The sequence below is a fragment of the Nicotiana sylvestris genome, chromosome 10 (assembly GCF_000393655.2).
Source record: "Nicotiana sylvestris chromosome 10, ASM39365v2, whole genome shotgun sequence".
Taxonomy (NCBI): Eukaryota; Viridiplantae; Streptophyta; class Magnoliopsida; order Solanales; family Solanaceae; genus Nicotiana; species Nicotiana sylvestris.
The window spans coordinates 6,939,937-6,959,948 of NC_091066.1; the positions used below are offsets into that span (position 1 = coordinate 6,939,937).

General features: G+C 38.0%; 3 protein-coding genes across 4 annotated transcripts; 2 read left to right on the forward strand and 1 right to left on the reverse strand.

Annotated features, from left to right (window-relative positions):
• The first annotated feature begins 4,318 nt into the window (after positions 1–4,318).
• LOC104241807 (uncharacterized) lies at positions 4,319–6,481 on the forward strand. The gene is made up of 4 exons (XM_009796761.2): positions 4,319–4,631; positions 4,910–5,050; positions 5,143–5,336; positions 6,407–6,481. Exons 1-3 carry the CDS (start codon positions 4,377–4,379, stop codon positions 5,209–5,211), a joined length of 465 nt encoding a protein of 154 aa, XP_009795063.1. The 5' UTR covers positions 4,319–4,376; the 3' UTR covers positions 5,212–5,336; positions 6,407–6,481.
• Positions 6,482–7,615: 1,134 nt separating this feature from the next.
• Positions 7,616–8,529, forward strand: LOC138878963 (uncharacterized). Its single transcript, XM_070158530.1, has 2 exons — positions 7,616–8,155; positions 8,260–8,529. The coding sequence occupies exons 1-2, from the start codon at positions 7,616–7,618 to the stop codon at positions 8,527–8,529; spliced, it is 810 nt and encodes a 269-aa protein (XP_070014631.1).
• A 6,480-nt stretch (positions 8,530–15,009) lies between these two features.
• LOC104241808 (uncharacterized) lies at positions 15,010–18,541 on the reverse strand. 2 transcript variants are annotated; one of them, XR_714823.2, is made up of 4 exons: positions 17,013–17,231; positions 16,398–16,535; positions 16,117–16,309; positions 15,010–15,297 (listed from the first exon to the last, which is right to left on the reverse strand). XR_714823.2 is itself a non-coding variant. In XM_009796762.2 (4 exons), the coding sequence occupies exons 1-3, from the start codon at positions 18,475–18,477 to the stop codon at positions 16,118–16,120; spliced, it is 540 nt and encodes a 179-aa protein (XP_009795064.1). In that variant the 5' UTR covers positions 18,478–18,541; the 3' UTR covers positions 15,010–15,297; position 16,117. The 2 variants fall into 2 exon arrangements, 1 of the variants encoding a protein (XP_009795064.1); XM_009796762.2 differs by lacking the exon at positions 17,013–17,231 and adding an exon at positions 18,268–18,541.
• Between the last annotated feature and the right edge of the window lie 1,471 nt (positions 18,542–20,012).

A 20,012-nucleotide genomic window follows, 5' to 3' on the forward strand; every position in this document is an offset into this window, starting at 1 on the left:
ATCCTGCAATATATACAATTCACAATTAGAGCCTATTTTTCATCAATTAACCATATTATGATATTGGAATATAATCAAGTGGGAGCATAAACAATCGCCAAATTACCTAGATTTAACCTATTATCAGATATATGTATCATGAAAAAAAATAGTCTTAATTATCTGTATAGCTTCGGTAACATGGTAGTCAAGATTAAGATTATTTAGTAGTTTAACCCTTCTTTTGGTACATGAAACATTTATAAAATTATTAATTAAGACCATAATCGTTGACAAATTTGAAAATTTTGCAATGTTCTAAGCTCAATACTCTTCGTGAGCATGAACTGATCATGGAATAACCAATTTGGTCATCTATATTTAGAAGTTGAAGCCGTTGGTTAAGGTCAAATATTTTATGGTAATTTTAGCACGTTTTCAAGTTAACAGACGAGTGGGAAATGCTTTCTTCATTTCACTGTTTTTTTACAAAGTTTGGTATCTTCATTCTTTTCTTAAGACTAAGTTTTTTTTGATTTCTCATTCGGTATCTGGTACTTATATTGGGGCCCGACTAATTCAGATTTGCGCCGGGAAGTCCCACATAGAGGGTAAAGCGCTCCCTAACAAAGGCGACTCCATACCTAGGGACTCGAACTCAAGACCTCTGGCTAAGGATGAAGGAGTACTTACCACTCCACCACAATCCTGATTGGTAGACTAAGTTAATATTTTGTTGAGTACTACTATTGCCTCTCTACTTTTTAAAATATTCTTTCTTTTTTCTTTAGTACATATCGCTCGGTATTTTTTAAAATAAGACCCCTAACTCATGCTCCATTTATCACGGTGACAACTACATAGAAATAAGAATGGCCTTGGCATATATGCTATGAAGGTAGTTTCGTAATTTTTTTTACAGCTTAGAAGGAATGATCATAAACCTTTCAAAAGATGACTGGATACTTTTAACACTTTGATAAGTTAAAAATCTTCGGTGTGTGTGATGCTACTTAGTACTTTTGATTTATTGGATAGTGTCCAATCTTGCTAATTTAGCATCTGGGTTAGTTTCATTCATAGAAAAATATTTGATGAATATTTTTATGAGAAATAATTTATTTTATTTGATGAATATTTTTATGAGAAATAATTTATCTTTAAAAATCAAGTTTATGTTATAATCATATTGTTGATAGGTACTGTAACAATCCGGTCGGTCGTTTTGAGAGTTAGCGCCCCGATTCTCTAATAACTATTTCCCCCATGTTTGTTTCTGCTTATGGGACTTTCCAGAGTGATTAGTTGTGGATTCCGGAGAGTTTTGGGACACATAGTTCCTAAATATGAGTTTAAGCCTTAGAAACCGGACCGTAGTTGGAACTGTGTGAAAGTGGATTCGAAATGGAATTTTGTCGACTCTGTTAGCTCTGTTGAGTGATTTCGGGGTTAGGAGCGCATCTAGAATGTGTTTTCGAGGTCTGTAGTAGATTTAGGCTTGAATTGGTGAAAGTTAGAATTTCGGCGATTTCGGCCGATAGGTGAAATGTTGATATCGGGCTCGGAATGAGATTCCGAAAGTGTCTGTAGGTTTGTAGTGTCATTTGTAACTTGTGTGTCGAATTTGAGGTCATTCGAACTAGCTTTGATGTGTTTCGGCATCGTTTGTGGATTTTGGAAAAATGCTAAGTCCTTAGGCTTGAATTCATGTGTAATTCTTGTTTTTGGTGTTAAGTGATGTGATTCGAAGGCTCGACTAAGTTCGAATGACGTATTAGGACTGGTTGATAGGTTTAGTTGAGGTCCGGGGGGCCTCGGATGTGTTTCAAATGCTCAACGGGCTAATTTTTGGACTTAAAAGATATCAGATTTTGTTGGTGTTGGTTTCCATCTATGCGATCGCGTGAAGGGAGTCACGATAGCGTAGGCTAATCTGGGACAGGGAAATTTTGTTCTTCGCGTTCGCGTGACGATGAATACGAACGCGTAGGCATGGCCAGTGCTGAATCGCGAACGCGTGGGCTAGGCCGCGTTCGCGTAGATGAAATAAGGCGGCAGTAGATTTAAGTGTTTCTCTACGCGGTTGCATGAAGCCAACCGCGATCGGGTAGGTCTGAGGGAACTAAAGCATCGCATTTGTGTAAGTGTTTCCGCGTTCGCGTAGAGTAAATCTGAGGCGCGTGGTTTTTGCTCTTCACGATCTCGGCTGGGCTTCTGTGATCGCAATGAATGCATACTTGGGCAGAATTGAATAGATTTGAGCCATTTGGAATCGGGTACTCGTGGCAAGAACGTGATTTCGAATTGAGTTGAGCAGTCGAGGTAAGTGGCTTGCCTAATTCTGTTTTGGGGACTTCCCCTTAAGTTGTTTTGACATTTATTTGTTGTGTGGGCGCCGTGTACGTGAGGTGACGAGCATGTACGCGGACCATTGTTGCTAAATTCCATTTTTCCTTCACAAATTATTAAACCATCTCTCTCCTATTACATTGCTTAATGTGTTAATTGTTTAGCTTGGATTAGGAAAAGCATGCCTGCCAGTTTTATATTAAATTGCCTATCTGATACTCTCTGCGCCATGTTTAGTTAGTTTTATTGCTTTGCCTACCTGGGATTTGATGAACTGTTTAAATTAATGCCTTATCTGACATTCATTTTGCATCGCATATTTAAATTGGGGACTACGAACGTATTTGGGAGATCCCCTGTATTACATATTTAAATTAGGGACTAGGGACGTATTCTAGGAGATCCCCCTATACTGGATATTTAAATTGGGGACTACGAACGTATTCTGGGAGATCTCCCCTGTACTGCATATTTATATTTGGAACTACGAGACGGTATTCCGGGAGATTCCACTTTGTGATACGTTGTGCTAAGCCGATGGCTCTTTTTACTGTTATGTTTTAGATTAAACTGCTTATGGTAGAAATTACTTATCTTCCATATTGTTTTAAACTTTATTATTTAGAAATCCAGTAGAACTTTAACCTGACCTCGTCACTACTTGACCGGGGTTAGGCTTGACACTTATTGGGTACCAATTGTGGTGTACTCATGCCCTTTTTTATACATGTTTTTCGTGTGCAGATCCAGGTACGAGTTTCCAGCCGCGTGGCTAGAGATCGTTGCAGCAGTTACCAGGAGACCGTAAGGTATTTCTGCCGCGTCCGCAGAATCCTCCGAGTCACCTTCCACTCTGACCTATATACATGCCGAGCGGCGTTGTTATTATTATTTAGATTTCTCCCTTCAATCTTTATTTCATCGCATTTTAATTAAGTTTTATTCGTAAATTTAGGTTTACCTAGTCGTAGAAATTAGGTGCCGCCATGATGTCTTTCGGAGGGTAAATCGAGTCGTGGCAGGTAATGGTCACAAACAAAGTAATTTGTTTCACATACTCAGTATATCAATCTTGTATCTGTTTGTTGATTTTTATTTTTTTATTTTACAAAATTTTACACTCTCTTTGGTAGATATTGGTAAAGACATAGTGCTACACATTTTGATAAGTTAAATCACACACTGCTGTGTGTGACGCTGCTTAATACGTTTGATTTATGAGATATTGGTTCATAATTAATTCGTTTTTCACAAAATTAAAATATTACTTTGAACTGTAACCAAGCTTGCAAATTTTAGTGAGCTTCATAGGAAGACAGAATATTCTGACAAATATTTTTGTGACAAATATTTTATCTAGAAAAAAAGTTAATATCGTAGCCATATCATTGATAAAGGTGCAACTCACAATTCAAATGCTCACTAACATTAAATTTTAATATGTTCTCCAAGTATCCTTATTTTAAGAAATTTTGCCTTTTACTGATTGGCGTTGGATAATATTTACGAAAATTTTCAATAGATTTGTGATGATTGTTTTTGCTGCAATAATTTCGAACTTGATTCATGTGCAAAGTTATTCTGGTAATTGTATAGAGACGAGATTCAGCTTTTTTAGTGTTTAGAGTTGGTATAAATACGACATGTATCTAATTATACCTAGATTGTTTATCTTCATAGGTACAAATGATATCAAATCATATTGACTTCGATAATAAGTCATCACACGTTGATCGTTCACATAAAACTGTACTTTAATGTATAATTATTTACTCAAACTTTCATTATAATAATATTGATATTGTTTTACAAAATGATATATGACTCAGTATACACGTGCAACTCACGTGGCGAGAAACTAGTATATATATATATATATATATATATATATATATATATATATATATAGTTGTGAAGCTCTTGAGCTAATTCAGCCTTAGTTTGGGTCAATAGACAAAACACAATTCTTCCAATCCACGTTTAAAAGGAAAGGAAAAGGTTGAGGGTAATACCAACCTAATTTTGCAGGAGTTGGAACCACTAGAGAAATGGCCGAATCGACAGAGTTGAAGAGGCAAAACCTTGAAGGAGGAGGAGGATCTGAGCCACCGTCATCCGCATCTGAGCCACCGTCATTGACGGAGAAGAGTAAAAACGGATTTGAGCCACCGTCATCATCGCCGGAGAAGGGGGGTCAAAACCCTGAAGCATGCTGGCTAAACCCTCACGATGCCTGTGAGGAGCATGTTCCTGATTTTTTCAAAATTTGGATGAATTACAGACGTCAGACTTATGATTCCAATGTTTGCTTCCTTTTACTTATCTCTCTCTCTATATATATATTACATTTTTCCTATTAAAGTTCAATATTGTGTGCTTTATTTAAATATTATGATGAATTAAAATGTATGTATTCCTAAAATCAGTTGTGTTATTAGATTGAATCCATGGTTACTACTGCTACCTTTTTCAGGGAAAAAATAATCAAAGTCTTGTGTAATTTGGCATTAAATCGCTTTAAACTCGTTAATTCCATTATGATCCCTCCCTCTTCGACTGATACACTGTTGGCTTGTTACAGGGTTTTGACTGTGACTATTATCCATGTTCATCTTTCGGTACTCTTTTATACCCAGTTATAAATCCTAATACCGCTGAGGCTGAATTAATGATGGAACTGGCTAACTTGGCTATCCAGGAATATAATGAGAAAGAGTGCAATGTATGTATTGAAAGATGATATACACTGGAATTATAAGTCTCTCCCTCACCCCGACTATAATGCTATATATCATGACTCTCCTATCCTTGCAGGTTTTCAAGTACAAGGTTTTGAAGATTGAAAAAGCAAATTTTATGATATCAATATCGCATGACTGTTAAAGTCTTAAATCGCACTCTTGGCACTACTATCGAAACTTTTCAAATCTTTGCTGCTAAATGGATCTTTAGACCTCATGTCAAAGAAGTCCTTATTTGCCGGCCAAAAGACGGGACTAAAAGAAGAGGTAAACACCTAATAACGCTTACTAAATGCCTCTTTTTGTGTGTGTGTGTGCTCGTATGCAACGGCAGACCCATGTGTATGGGTGAGCTGTGTCACTGGACCCCGTAAACTTCGGCCAAACTTTTGTATATATATGCGTATATACCTTGAAATGGTTAATTTAAAACAGTTGGCATCCTGAACACTACACAAGACTTTAGGAGGCACCGACTAAGCATAATAATGTGCATAAAAAGTATGGGTCCGCCTCTACTCGTATAGGCCTTTTCTAAATGAGTATTTGTTTTTCTTTTGTTTTAGTGGTAATTGGTCTTTTAGTTGCTCAATTTTTTCTATCAGATGATTAACCTGTTTCGATTGGGATAACTATGTGCAATCGCTAGTTGATAACATGGATTTTGGTAGAAGCCCAAACAAAATATGCTTATACCATGCACAACGTGTTTGGTATGACGTAGTAAACCATTTTCTAATGTTACCTTAAATTGCTTAACTTGTTTTTCCGCAACTGCGAAAGAAAGTCATTTTTCTAGTGTTACAAATATTATTTCATATTTCTTGTACTCAAACAACCGCTAGTCGGAAATTTCTATGTGATATATTTCGTGTTTGATACTGTTGCCGACCCTTGTCTGGATACAACAACAACAACAAACCCAGTTTGATCCCAACAGGGGAGGTAGGGAAGGGTCTGTACGCAGACCTTACCCCTAACTAATGCAGGTAGAACCCTTGTCCGGATAGAAACACAAAAATGATTAAGCATGATAGCCATTGAACTTTTTGATTCTCGTTTTCCTTTTGTGCTCTTGGTGGCTTGAACTACCTTAAGTGGATCCTAACTAGGTGCTTCATCCGCTCAAGTTGGTGGAGCACATATGAAATATTATGTCGTTAATGCATGCAGAAAATACAAAGTTGAGTTTCGGATTCGGATTTCGTGATAAATTATGGAGTAGAAGGGATTAAGGGACTGGATATTGTAACAGTAGGCATGGGCATTTGCTTTATGTGGAAAATGCACTTGTAATATATAACAAACTTTGGTTCTTCCTATGAACACATTTACAGGCGGGTTTGCTTTTGACGTGCCGAAGCCAAAGCCAAAGCCGAATGGAGAGGAGTGTCACAGGAACAACGGAAGAGGCACGTGAACTATAGTTTTAATATAAGCATCATGTAGTTTTCATGATGTTGTACTGATTGGGAACCATTTCAATTTCTGTAGTGATGAACCCCTTTAACTTTGAGAAGTCTTCTAACTTATAAATCTTAGTTATTCCCAAGCAGACTTTGGAACAGTCTCTAGTCCAGTTTATGTATTAAAATCTTTAGTCATTTCTGATCTGCGTTTATAATTTGTCAGCAAAGGGAATTTCTAATGACAGTTTAGGCTTACCCTTAACCGTGTAGTTATCTATGAAGCATTAAGGACACTCTAAAAAATGTGAATATCTTTGACATTAGTCACAAAATGTATCACTCTTGTTAGCTCCATTGACCTTTCAATAGTTTTAGTGCAATTATTTTCTTTCATCTTTTGATTCGAAATAACTACTTTAAGGGGTCATTCACTGAAATTTGGAGGAACAAAGTGAAGCATGACCAGAAACCCCTAGCCTAGTAATCAAATTAGTAACATCTCTTTAATTATTGGAGTAGGGGTAGTTTCGTAGATGTGGTAGATTCATTGTTCTAATGCCTGCTTGCGTTTCTGTTCTCGTAGTCGCTCCTTTGAGTTGTTTTTAGCTCTCGGCTTCGTAGCTTGTAGCCCTTCGTTCCCGTTTTTGGTTATTAGTGGTAGTGTTTACCTAATACTTTTTGCTTATAGTGGCGGTAGTGAATAATGTGAGAGTAAGGTCATGTCCTCGAGTGGGGCTGGGGGTGGGGTCCAGGGGTGGGAAGCTGGGTAAGATAACCTCTAGGCTGAGAATTCGGTCATGGAACATTGGGACGTTGACGGGAAAGTCTATAGAGTTAGGTAAGATTCTTCAGAAGAGGAAGATCAACATAGCGTATGTTCAGGAGACTAGATGGAAGGGTACTAGGGCACGAAATGTAGACGGGTTTAAACTATGGTACTCAGGGAGCACTAGGGGCAAGAATGGGGTAGGTATTTTAGTAGACAGGGAGCTCGTGGTTGAGGTTAGGAGGGTAAATGATAGGTTGATGAGTATTAAGCTGGTAGTTGGTTGGTTACTGTAAACGCGATTAGTGCATACGCTCCTCAGGTAGGTTTGGACCAGGAGGTCAAGAAGATACTGGGAGGATTTGGACGAGATGGTGCCTAGTATCCCGCACACAGAGAAGTTGTTCATTGGCGGAGATTTCAATGGCCATATTGGGGCTAGTGCTAGGGGTTATGATGATGTGCATGTCGCGTACGGTTTTGGGAATATGAATGAGGGTTCTAATTCACTGTTGGATTTTGCTAGAGCTTTTGATTTGGTTATAGCTAACTCGAGTTTTCCGAAGAGGGAAGAGCACCTGGTCACTTTCAGAAATTCAATGGGCAAGACTCAGATTGATTACCTTCTCTGTAGGAAAGGCGATAAAGGTCTGTGCACTGACTGCAAAGTCATCCCAAGTGAGCACATCACGACTCTACATATGCTCCTAGTTATGGATCTGGAGATCAAGATGAGTAGGAGGAAGAGGGCGGGGTGCAGGCAACCTAAGATCAAATGGGGCAACTTGACCAAGGACAAAGCTGAGGAGTTAGGGGAGAAGTTGTTGGCTATGAGGGCCTGGATGAGTATGGGGGACACGTCTAGTATGTGGTTCACGACTGCAGATTGCATTAGGGTAGCTGCTAGAGAGGTCTTAGGGGTCACGAAGGACGATCCTGGGGGTCATAAGGGGACTAGTGGTGGAATGGAGAGGTTCAAGATAAAGTGGAAGCTAAGAAAGCTGCTTATTTGAAGCTAGTAGAGAGTACAAACGAGGAGGAAAAAAAGACTTATCGGGAGTGTTACAAAAAGGCAAAGAAAAAGGCAAAGTTAGCAGTTACGACGACTAAGAACACGGCGTTTGCTCGTTTGTACGAGGATCTCGAGGGCAAAGGCGGGGACAAGAGGTTGTACCGGTTGGCCAAGGTAAGGGAGAGGAAAGCCCGCGACTTAGACCAAGTAAAGTGCATCAAGTCTGGAGATGGAAAAGTGTTGATGGACGAGACACTCATTAGGAGAAGATAGCAGACATACCTTCATAAACTGTTGAATGAGGAGGGGGATAGACGCATTGTGCTGGGTGAGTTGGAGCACTCCAAGATCCGGCGGGACTTTGGGTACTGTAGGCGGATTACGATAGAGGAGGTGGAAGGGGAGATGCATAAGATGTGCAGGGGCAGAGCGACGGGGCCAGATGAAATTCCGGCAGAATTCTAGAAGAGTGTGGGGCGGGCAGGTTTGGAGTGGCTCACTGGGCTGTTTAGTGTTATTTTTAAGACAAAGAAGATGCCTGAAGAATGGAGGTGGAGTACTATGGTTCCGCTTTACAAGATGGTTCCACTTTACAAGAACAAGGGTGATATCCAAAATTGCAACAAATATAGGGGTATCAAGTTATTGAGTCATACTATGAAAGTTTGGGAGAGGGTGGTGGAGGCCAGGGTGAGGAGGTGCGTGTCTATTTCCGAGAATCAGTTTGGATTCATGTTGGGGTGTTCAATTACGGAAGTGATTCATCTGGTAAGGAGATTAGTGGAGCAGTACAGGGAAAGGAAAAAGGATTTGCATATGGTGTTTATTGACCTTGAAAAGGCATACGATAAACTTCCGAGGGAGGTCTTGTAGAGGTGTTTGGAGGTTAGTGGCATTCCGGTGGCGTACATTAGGGTGATTAAGGACATGTATGATGATGCTAAGACTCGGGTGAGGACTGTGGGTGGTGACTCGGAGTATTTCCCTGTGGAGATGGGGTTGCACTAGGGATCAGCTTTTAGCCTATTTTTATTTGCCTTGGCGATGGATGTACTGTCGCGTCACATCCAAGGGGAGGTGCCTTGGTGCATGTTATTTGCCTAGAGCTGTCAAAATGGGCTAGTCCAAGCCTCATGGGCTTTTAAATTTGGTTGGCTAGGGCGGGCCGGCCCTTCATCTATATGGGCCTTAAAATGGCCAGCCCACCCTAAGAGGGTCGCGGGCTAGGGAGGGCCGGCCCTTTAGTTTTTTTAGAAAAATATATTTTTCCAAATCTTTAGATATTTTTTTGTGACATAATCTCTTAATCATATGAACGACTTCTGTTTATTTAGAGTGTACAAGAATCTTGATATTTGACAAGGAATCTCGTAATTGAAATGCAAATTTTCTATATCTCTAGCTCTTCTTTTTTTAATGTTACATGAATATTTTTTTAGTACTTTTCTTTCACTTTCCTTAGGTTTAGGAATTGCATCAATAAGTTTATATGTTAAGGTTTTTTTTAATTTAGGTTTAACATTATTTGTTGATTTCATCATTATAATCCATAGATTTTTAAAATTCGTAAAATTTGCTAGTGTTGTCAATTGTTTTGGTTATTAAAACTTGACCTTTTTCTATACTGAAGGGTAATTTAATAATTAATAATATATTAAAGTAACTAAACTGATTATTGGTCACTTAAAGTAATATTCTTTTGAAAAAAAATTATTATTGGCCACTTAAAACTTTCCTAGTTCGTTGTTAGTTAAGCAAAAGAAAAACTAATCTTGTCATACTACATGCATGTCAAAAATATAAATTCTAGTTGATATGGAAAGGTAAATGAGCAATCTAAGATTGAAAATGGAGATTATATATAATTAATACTTTTTAGTTTTTACGTTTTTTATATATTTAAATTTAAATTTAATTAATTTTTGGCCCACGGGCCGGCCCAGGTAGGAGTGGGCATATTTGGGTCGGAACCGAATAAACCGACCGAACTGAAATTTTTTTTATTTCGGTTTCGGTTATTTGGTTTGTTCGGTCGGTTTCGGTTTAAAATTTTAAAATTTCGGTTTCTCGGTTCGGTTTTCAGTTATTAAGTTTTTTAGTTCGGTTAACCGAAAAACCGAATTATTAGCATATATATTCTTTAAGTTATACATGGGCTAAGCCCATAGGTAATAAATTAATACTATTAGGTCCAATCTATCAAAGACTCAACCCAATTAAGTAAGTCCATCAACTTTCCAATATTAAAGACTTCTAGTCTATTAAAACTTCCATAGCATATGTGATAGATACCGGGAGAATTTCATACAGAATTGTAATTTACACTATGTTTGAATTTTATGATCCATAATAGTGTGCAAAGTTTAGTTTATTTTTTTTTTCTATAAACACAATATTTCCAACAATTTCGAAGTTTTGGGAAAAATCAACAAATTCGCCGATCGTATAATTACATAGAAGGAGTCCAATATGATAATGTTCAAACAGAAAACCGAATCGAAATTAAAAAAACCGAACTGAAGTTACTACTTTTACAAAATCGAAAACCGAATAACCGAACCGAATTTCTTCAAACCGAACCGAACCAATCGAATGCCCACCCCTAGGCCCAGGCCTAGCCTCGGTCAAGCCTCAAGGGCCAGCGGGCTGACTTGGGCCGGGCTTATAAGCCGCAATTTTAAACGGGCTAAAAAAATCTCAACCCAGCCCCACCTAAGTAGTGGGCTGGGTTGGGCTGGCCTCACGGGCCAAGCCCATTTTGATGGCTCTATATTTGCCGATGATATAGTGTTGATTGACGAGATGCGTAGCGGAGTTAACGCGAGGTTGGAGGTTTGGAGATAGATCTTGGAGTCTAAAGGTTTCAAACTTAGTAGAACCAAGACAAAATACTTGGAGTGAAAATTCAGTGACGGGACTCATGATGCAGACGTAGAGGTTAAGCTTGATGATCAAGTTATCTCCAATAAAGCAAGTTTTAAGTATCTCGGGTCTATTATCCAGGCTAATGGGGAGATTGACGAAGATGTCGCACATCACATCAGAGCGGGATGGATGAAGTGGAGGCTCGCTTCCTGTGTTTTGTGTGATAGGAATGTGCCTCTAAGACTTAAGCATAAGTTTTATCGAGTGGTGGTTCGACCGGCTATGCTATATGGGTCTGAGTGTTGGCCAGTCAAAAACTCCCACGTGCAGAAGATGAGAGTAGCAGAGATGAGGATGTTGAGATTGATGTGTGGGTGTACCATGAGAGATATGATTAAGAATGAAGCTATCCGGGACAGAGTAGGAGTAACCTCCATGGAGGACAAGATGCGGGAGTCGAGACTGAGATGGTTCGGACATGTTAAGAGAAGGAGCATTGATGCTCTTGTCAGGAGGTGTTATAGGTTGGCCATGGAAAGTTTGTGAAGAGGTCGAGGTAGGCCTAAAAAGTACTGGAGAGAGGTGATTAGGCAGAACATGGCTCTGCTCCAGCTCACTAAGGACATGACCTTTGATAGGGGGTGTGGAGGTCGAGAATTAAGGTAGAAGGTTAGTATTTAGTAGGTAGTTTATAGTTGTTCACCGATAGTCCTAGTAGCATACATGTCCCTTCATATTCTTAGATTTTTACTACGTCATATGATTTTGTTTACCTCAGGTATTGTATTCCATATTGCTATTATTTGGTACTACTTATCCTTTATATCTCCCTTTTCTTTTCTCTTCCATCTTTCTTTCTTCCTTGCTTTCCTCTTCTTCTTCTTGCCTTTCCTGAGCCGAGGGTCTATTGGAAATAGCCTCTCTACCTGCATTAGGTAGGGGTAAGGTCTGCGTACAGATTACCCTCCCTAGACTATACCTGTTGGGATCAAACTGGGTTTTTGTTGTTGTTGTTGTTGTTGTTGTCTTTAATTATTGGAGTATCACCCTATTAGAAGAGTTTCCGTTGGAGAGGCTTTGTTTCCTTGTAAATTTCTTGGTCACCTTTTCCTGCTACAAATTCATGCTTCTTTGATCAAATATTCCTTGTGACCCTTTCCTTGCTGTACGGATTTGTCAATTGACTTTTCAAATCCTTTACTTAATTGCTTAAAATGAGGGGAGAGGTGAGGCAGGAAGATTATTTCTGATAGGCCCTCGGTTAAAGACAAGATAAAAGAATCAGTAGCAACACGTGGTAACAAAAAAAAATTAAGAAAGATGAAAGCGAAAGAATGCAATCAAAGAATAGACAGCACCATCAATCCAAGACTAAAAAGATACCATGCTAACGCTATTGCTACCGATGTTAGAAAGAACAAAAATGCACTGCCTACTAATCGTCCATCCTAATTCTTGATCTCCACATCCTCCTATCAAGGGTCAGGTCCTCGGTAAGCTCTAGATGTGACATCTCCTACCTAATTACATTTCCCCATTACTTCTTTGGTCTACCTCTACCCCTCCTCATACCCACCAAGGCCAACCTCTCACATCTCCTAACTAGGGCAATTGTGCTTCTCCATTTCACATGCCCGAACCATTTCAGCTTCACCTCTTCCATCTTATCCTCCACAGAGACCACTCACATCTATTCCCGAATAACTTCATTCCTAATCTTATCCAACTTAGTTTGCCTTCACATCTATCTCAACATACTCATTTCAGCTACTTTAATCTTTTGAACATGAGAGTACTCTTGACCGGCCAACACTAAGCCTCATACAACAATGTCGGTCGAACCACCACTTTATAGAACTTATATTTAAGTTTTAGTGGCACATTCTTACCACACAAGATACTAGAAGTGAGCCTCAGTTTCATCTTTTGCTCAAGACCTAAAATATATACGCGCGCGCACGCATGTGAGTGCTTGTGTGTATTGGGGACAGAGCTAGATGGCTGATTAGTTGCATGCATTTTTAGAGTTTTTAAACCCTTTAGAGAGGGGCGGATTCACATTGATGTGGGTGGGTTCGGGGGGGGGGATTTAGGGGCTGGAAGGGTGTTCATCCGAACCCCTTTGTCGAAAAATTACACTGTATATAAAGCAAAATCTGTTTTTTACCTCTATATATTATGTTTTGAATCCCTTTAATATAGTCATAAAGCATAGCTTAGTGGTTAAGGGGGTTCAAAAGCTTTGAAAGTCATAGGCTCTCTATTCCCACTAGCTACGACTTTTCTAACTTTTTTCTTTTTTTTTGAACCTCTTGGCTATAATTCTGCCTCCGCCACTGGTGGGTTCACGCAACCTCTCCCTAGTCCATGTATAGCTACTACTTTCTTTTGTGTTTTCCTTTTCTATCTTGGTTACCCTTTAACTTTTTTTTTTTTTTTTTTGTCATTGTCCTGAGTTTTAAAATCCCCAAAACACAAAAATATCTATTCTCAAACACCTCTGCTACACATTCTATTCAACATCTTAAATCATCTCTTCATATATTTTTTAAACCTTATTCTCCGTAGAGCATTGTCTCTAGACCTTATTTCTCTCCCTTTTTTTCTCTTCTTTTTCTTTTGTTTGGTAGGTCTAAGCTAAGAGACCCAAAATTCTATATTCACTCGCTTTTGCGTGGTGGAATTTTTTATACGGTTAATGATTTGCAACTTTAAAACCTTATATTGAGTTTGGTAATAACAAGTTTTGGGATGTCGATTTCTAACTTGATAGTTTCATTTACTTTTTAAACTAACTTTGATTTGTTTTGCTCGTTACTATCGCAAGCATACAACAACAACAATAACAACAACTCAGTATAATCCCACAAGTGGGGTTTGGGGAGGGTAATATGTACGCAAACCTTACCCCTACCCCGAAGGGTAGAGAGGCTGTTTCCAGGAGACCCTCGGCTCAAAAAAGCAACAGCAACCAATATATTAGTACCATAAAAATGCATAATAAAATAACAACAATATATAAGAGATATGAAATACAGAATACGAAATACGAAATAGATGGCTGGTATAGTAAAACTAGAAGGTAAAGCCCTGCATCAATAGACGACCAATGACATTCTTAGTCTAACTCCTAACTGGCTAGTCTCACTCTATTGTGCTGTAGAAATATTCTCAACTCTCTCCTAACCTACAACCTTAATGTTCGACCTCCATAATTCCCTGTCAAGGGCCATGTCCTCATAAAAAGAGCATTTTTATCTATGAAGTACATAAAAAATAATCTACGTAATAGAATGGGTAAAGAATTTTTGAACGTTTGTTTAGTTTGTTATATAGAGCGTGAGGTACTTAATTATGCTATAATTTTAATTTGTTCATCAACTTATTGTCTATCGTAAAATTTTATATAATCAAATAAAAATTTTATCTTAAAGGTAGAGATACATCCATCCTCTAGAAATTCTGAATACGCCTCCTCTAGAAATGTTATCTAACAGTCAAAATTTATAACGTATGATGTAGAGGTTTTCCAACCTGTCGAGCATGCCATATACTCAGCCTATCTGAAAAATGTCTACTAGCCAAAATAATGAATTATGACATGTGGTAAAGAATACAACATTCAACTACAAGCTAAAAAAGAAAAACGGAATACTCCACTATAACAACAACAACATACTCAATCTCTAGGGAGAGTAGTGTAACCCCTACCTTACGAGGATAGAGAGGTTGTTTCCAATACACCCTCGGCAATTTAAATATTTTTGTTTCCTCAACTATTAACTTAAATATACAAAGCAAAAATAACATCTCTTTAGCAAGAAAGAAATCATTGTAAGCACAGACTGCCCATCAATAGTTTACATATAAAGGGATGACTAACAAAAATTAGCTTCATAACAATTGACTATTTTTGATTAAAACAATTACTCATTTAAGTGAAACAATCCAAACCATAATATAACTAGAAGAGTATATGAATTACACATAATTTAGATGACTAATATTTATCAAATACTTGTACAACTAATAGAGAGGTCAGTCAATATTAACCGCTTTAATTATAGACGATAGTGTTGGCAACTAGCAGAAGATTCAGAAAGCTATAGTTCAACTCTTTCTTTCCTTGCCTCCTATGATGCTTCCTCTGATTCAGCTTAGCAGATAATTAACAAACTGCAAAATAGTTCAGAAAAAAAAAAACCAAGGTAAATTAGCCATCAAGTTAGATGCAAACCAAAGCAAATTAGCTATCAGGTACAGGTCAATATTGTTTACTCCAACTCTTTAACCACTAGACCACCAGTAATGCAAGGCAAGTCCTCAGTTATTACTACATTATCACATTTACAACAACAACAACAATTACCCAGTAAAATCCCACCGAGTGGGGTCTGGGGAGGATAATGTGTATGCAAACCCTACCCCTACCCTGATAGAGCAGAGAGGCTGTTTCCGATAGACCCTCGGCTCAGGAAGACGGAAATAAAAAACAAGAAAAGATAATTCATTAGCAACTCTAGTAGAAACCGTAATAGTAACAGAAGCATAACAACCAAAAGATGAATGACATGCAATAATAGTAACCAGTATCTAATGCTCGGGGCTAAGATAAACAACAAGTATAGTGTGGATTCAACATAAACTGCAAGCCATCTAAGATCAACCCTAATCCAACCTCGCCTCACCCCGGTATGAAGTAAGGAAAGTTCTACTACCCCTAACCTACATTATCACATTTAATTTAATTAAAATTGTATTTTCCCAAGGACAAGAAGGTACAGGAACAGCAATTCTCATATCAAATTTTCACCTCCTACCACACGTAATTCATCTCATAATACCCATTTCCACAAAGATTGAGCAACCAAAGCAAAACGAAACGACAAAAACAAATAAGCACTAAGAGCCATCTAGCAAATAAACCATCCCCCCCCCCCCCCACCCCCACCCCCAAAAGAAAAAAGGAAAAATAGAGGGGAGGAAATTGTTTACCTCACTTCAGAACTTTTTGTCTGCAAAGGCGGACAATATTCTCCTCATGTGGTCCCTTGTATGCATGAATTTGGAAGGTTTCTAGAGGTGTACGCAGAGTGAGATTGTTAACTTTGACAGTCAGGAAAAATTCACGACATTCGGCCCAAATAAAGTTCACTTTTTCAATACACAAAACCTCGTATTTGTAAACCTACAAGGCATGAAGAAAATACTGTTAGGACACTATGGTTGAGGGGAGTTTATTCACCCCAAAGAAAAAAAGATGAATAGAGGCGTACACTGGTTTCTTTATTGTTGTATTCCTGAATAGCATGGTTAGCCAGTTCCATCAGCATGTCAGTTTTTTCCTCTAAATCCAGATATGGTATATATGTAGCTGCCTTAGCTTCACCGGGATAGATGTCAATGTCAAAACCCTGTCAAATAAGCCAATCAGTCATGAATTCATATCCAACAACAACAACAACAACAAACCCAATGAATTTCCACAAGTGGGGTTTGCGAATGAATTCATATCTAAGTCGTAACAAAAATAGGGTCTAATTGAATTGCACATATCTATCCAGATTTTAGTTTATACATAGATAAGTTAACAACAACAATAAACCTAGTGTAATCCCACAAGTGGAGTCTGGGGAGGGTAGTGTGTACGCAGACCTTACCCCTACCTTTAACAAGGCAAAGAGATAAAGTTAAAATAAGTGAATTTCAAAGTTCAATTTAAGTGAAGAATTTCAATTGCATGGAGCTAAAATGCTCTTTTAGTATTTGGTCTATTAGCTTAAAAAGAAGCAGGGACTAATCAAGGAAGAAGAATCACTTAAACTAAAAGCACCACTAAAACAGACATGAATTCCTATATTTGTTTTAAAAGGTAACCAAGAAATAGTTACTTGTAAGTAAGCCCCACAATCTTTTGTGCCACACTTAAGTCTCTAAAAGCTTGGAGATGCTCAGACAGGACGGAGCTTGGCACATCTGTAGCAATTAGATAAGAGAAAAATAGTCGGGGAAGGCAATGTGGCTTTGGGCAGAGAAGTGAGCTAAGAGTAGCTGTGCCAAATGGACGGGATGAGTTAAACGTGGATGGATCAAAACGGGTCAGGTCATTGAACATGTCATAACCCAATCCGTGGATCAATAGAGGTTGGATCATGATGTTTAACTAACGGATTATGACCCAACCCGTGGATCAGTAGAGGTTGGGTCATGATGTTTTAACTAACTGATTATGACCCAACCCGTGGATCAGTAGAGGTTGGATCATGATGTTTTAACTAACTGATTATGACCCAACCCGTGGATTAGTAGAGGTTGGATTATGATGTTTTAACTAACGGATTATGACCCAACTATTTTTTTCTCCACCATACTTAATGGGTCAAAAGGGCATTGGTAAGAGTATGTATTGGTACTATTTCGTCCAAGTTTAATTTTTTCTCAACCATACTTAATATACCAATACATGCTCTTTGCAGTAACTAATCATTCTTTGTCTCAATCAATGCCCTTTTGAACTATGAAAGCAAGTTCTTTTCAAACTTTCTTATTCTCTTTGTTATTATATTTATACTAGTCAAAAAGAGTTTTCTTGCTGATAGTGACAGAGTCACGACTTTCATCGAGAGGATTCAAAATATAAAGAAATAAAAACGTCGAAGAAGCCAAGGGATCGAACATCTATAATATAAACATAAAAAATAACTTTGAACTTTCATATACTGATATACAACATAATTTTCCGGCAAAGGGATTCGGATAAACCACTATGCACCCCCTCCTTCCCTCTGCCCTTGTTGGGTTAAGACTTGATTTTCACATGAGATTTTAACTATTTCCTTCGATTTCAGGAGGTTAAATTGGTTGTATAAAAGAAGAAAAAGCTTTTGGCTTTTTTGAGCGTAAAAGATTTACAGTAAGCACGCAGCCCGATGCACAAAGCATATTACATTTACGTAGGGTCCGAGAAGGGTTATATCCTAGGAGTGTGACGCAAATAGCCTACCTAATGTAAGTATTAGTAGTTTCTTTCACGGTTCGAACCCTAGGTGACGCAGAGACAATTTTACCGTTCCTTGGTGCGAGTGCTAGCGTGCAGGTGTTGTGTGTGCATACATATAATAAAAGGAGTAGTGAAAGAGGACAAACATCGGTTTCACAAATCTGACGGAAGTATCTCGAATAAATTTTGCGAAATAGATCACGATGCTCCATTGAAGCGCCTTTGGGCATAAAATCGTCGTCATTCCATAGATCCTCATCAGCCAAATACTTTCGTGGCAGTTCCCTCTTCCAGGCAATTTGTTCTTCTGCAGAATTTTGCTTCTTCTCCAGCGAAGAAGATCCAGTGTCGGCCATTGCGAGCCAAATCGTAGTACCAAAAAACTTCACGTTTATATGCTCTTCCTTAACCTTCTTTTTCTTATGGGAAAAGGGTCAAATATGCACCTATACCAGTGAAAAAGGTCTAATATTGTCCTCCGTTATACTATCAGTCCAAATATATCTGTAACGTCATACTATCGGTCCAAATATATCTTTAACATTATAAAAGTGGTACAAACTTGCCTTTTCTCCGTTAACTGCCTCCCTATGACAATATTTCATTGCCACCTCACCATTATACTCCCATTTTCATCCCTTCCCCACAACCTTTCTTTCTCGTTCATTTGAAGAAAAATCACAGATCATAGATATACAAATAAACTATATCAAAAGAAATGTTAATAACTAAAGATAATATGAAACAATGTGAACCGAGAAAAGAATATAATTATTTTGATTGTTACTTAAATTTTATTGTATTGTATCATTAAATTCGTTGTTACGTAATGATAAGAAATTTCACTTTATGTAACGACCGATTTGGTGGAATTGCATCGTTATCTTATCTATTTTCTCTCAACTTGTCATTCCTTATTATTAAATAATCTTTTTTTTTTATCTTTTATCCTACCTTTTTATATAATAATTCTCTCTCGTATCTCACCTTTTTTAATAATATTACAAGTTTATTTTTCATATTGTTGGTGTATAACATCATGAAACAACAACAAACAATATTATTGATTCGAGCATCGATATATCAAAACGATACAGTACGATACAATACAATTCAATACATTGTGAAACATACATAATACCATCCAAATAAGTTGTAAGAGAGGTGGGCTTATTAATTAGACGAAACCTAGAGGGTGTTTGGATTGGCTTTTAAGCTGGTCAAATTAACTTTCAAGCTCTTGTTTTTAGCTGTTTGACAAAATTAAAAAGTGTTTAAAATAAATTAAAAACTGCTTACAACAAGCCAAAAACAATAAATTAGTTGAGTTAAAAGCTATTTCTGCTGCCACATTTTTTAAGTCCATCCAAACGGCCTTATAATCATCACTGATTTGGTCTACTAAAAACTAAACCCAAAAGCCAAAACTAATCACTAAAAACTAAACCCAAATGCCATAAAGTTCCAAATGGCGGAATCAAAAGTTGGAAAGGAGGGAGGATCTGTAACACCGAATATGGGGCCAAAATGCTTTTGCAGTTTACCAGGAGGAGGAGGATGCGTTTGCAATCCAGATTTAGCCCCGATTATTCTTGTTACCTCTCTGATGATGATAATTCGGTTGAATTACCACCATCAATCGAAAAAATCCAATGTTTGCTTCCTTTCTTTTTTTTCCTATTAAAGTTGTCACGCCCCGCACTTGGGCCTGGACGTAACACGGCACTCGGTGCCTGACTACATGTGACCAAGCGAACCAATTGGTTAGCTGAATCAACATGTGATATTATAACATACTAAATGCGGAAGATAAACTAACACACGATGATTTATTAAAAGTCTGAATGATATAAATCATTGCGCAAAAATACTAATACAATTCTGAAATATA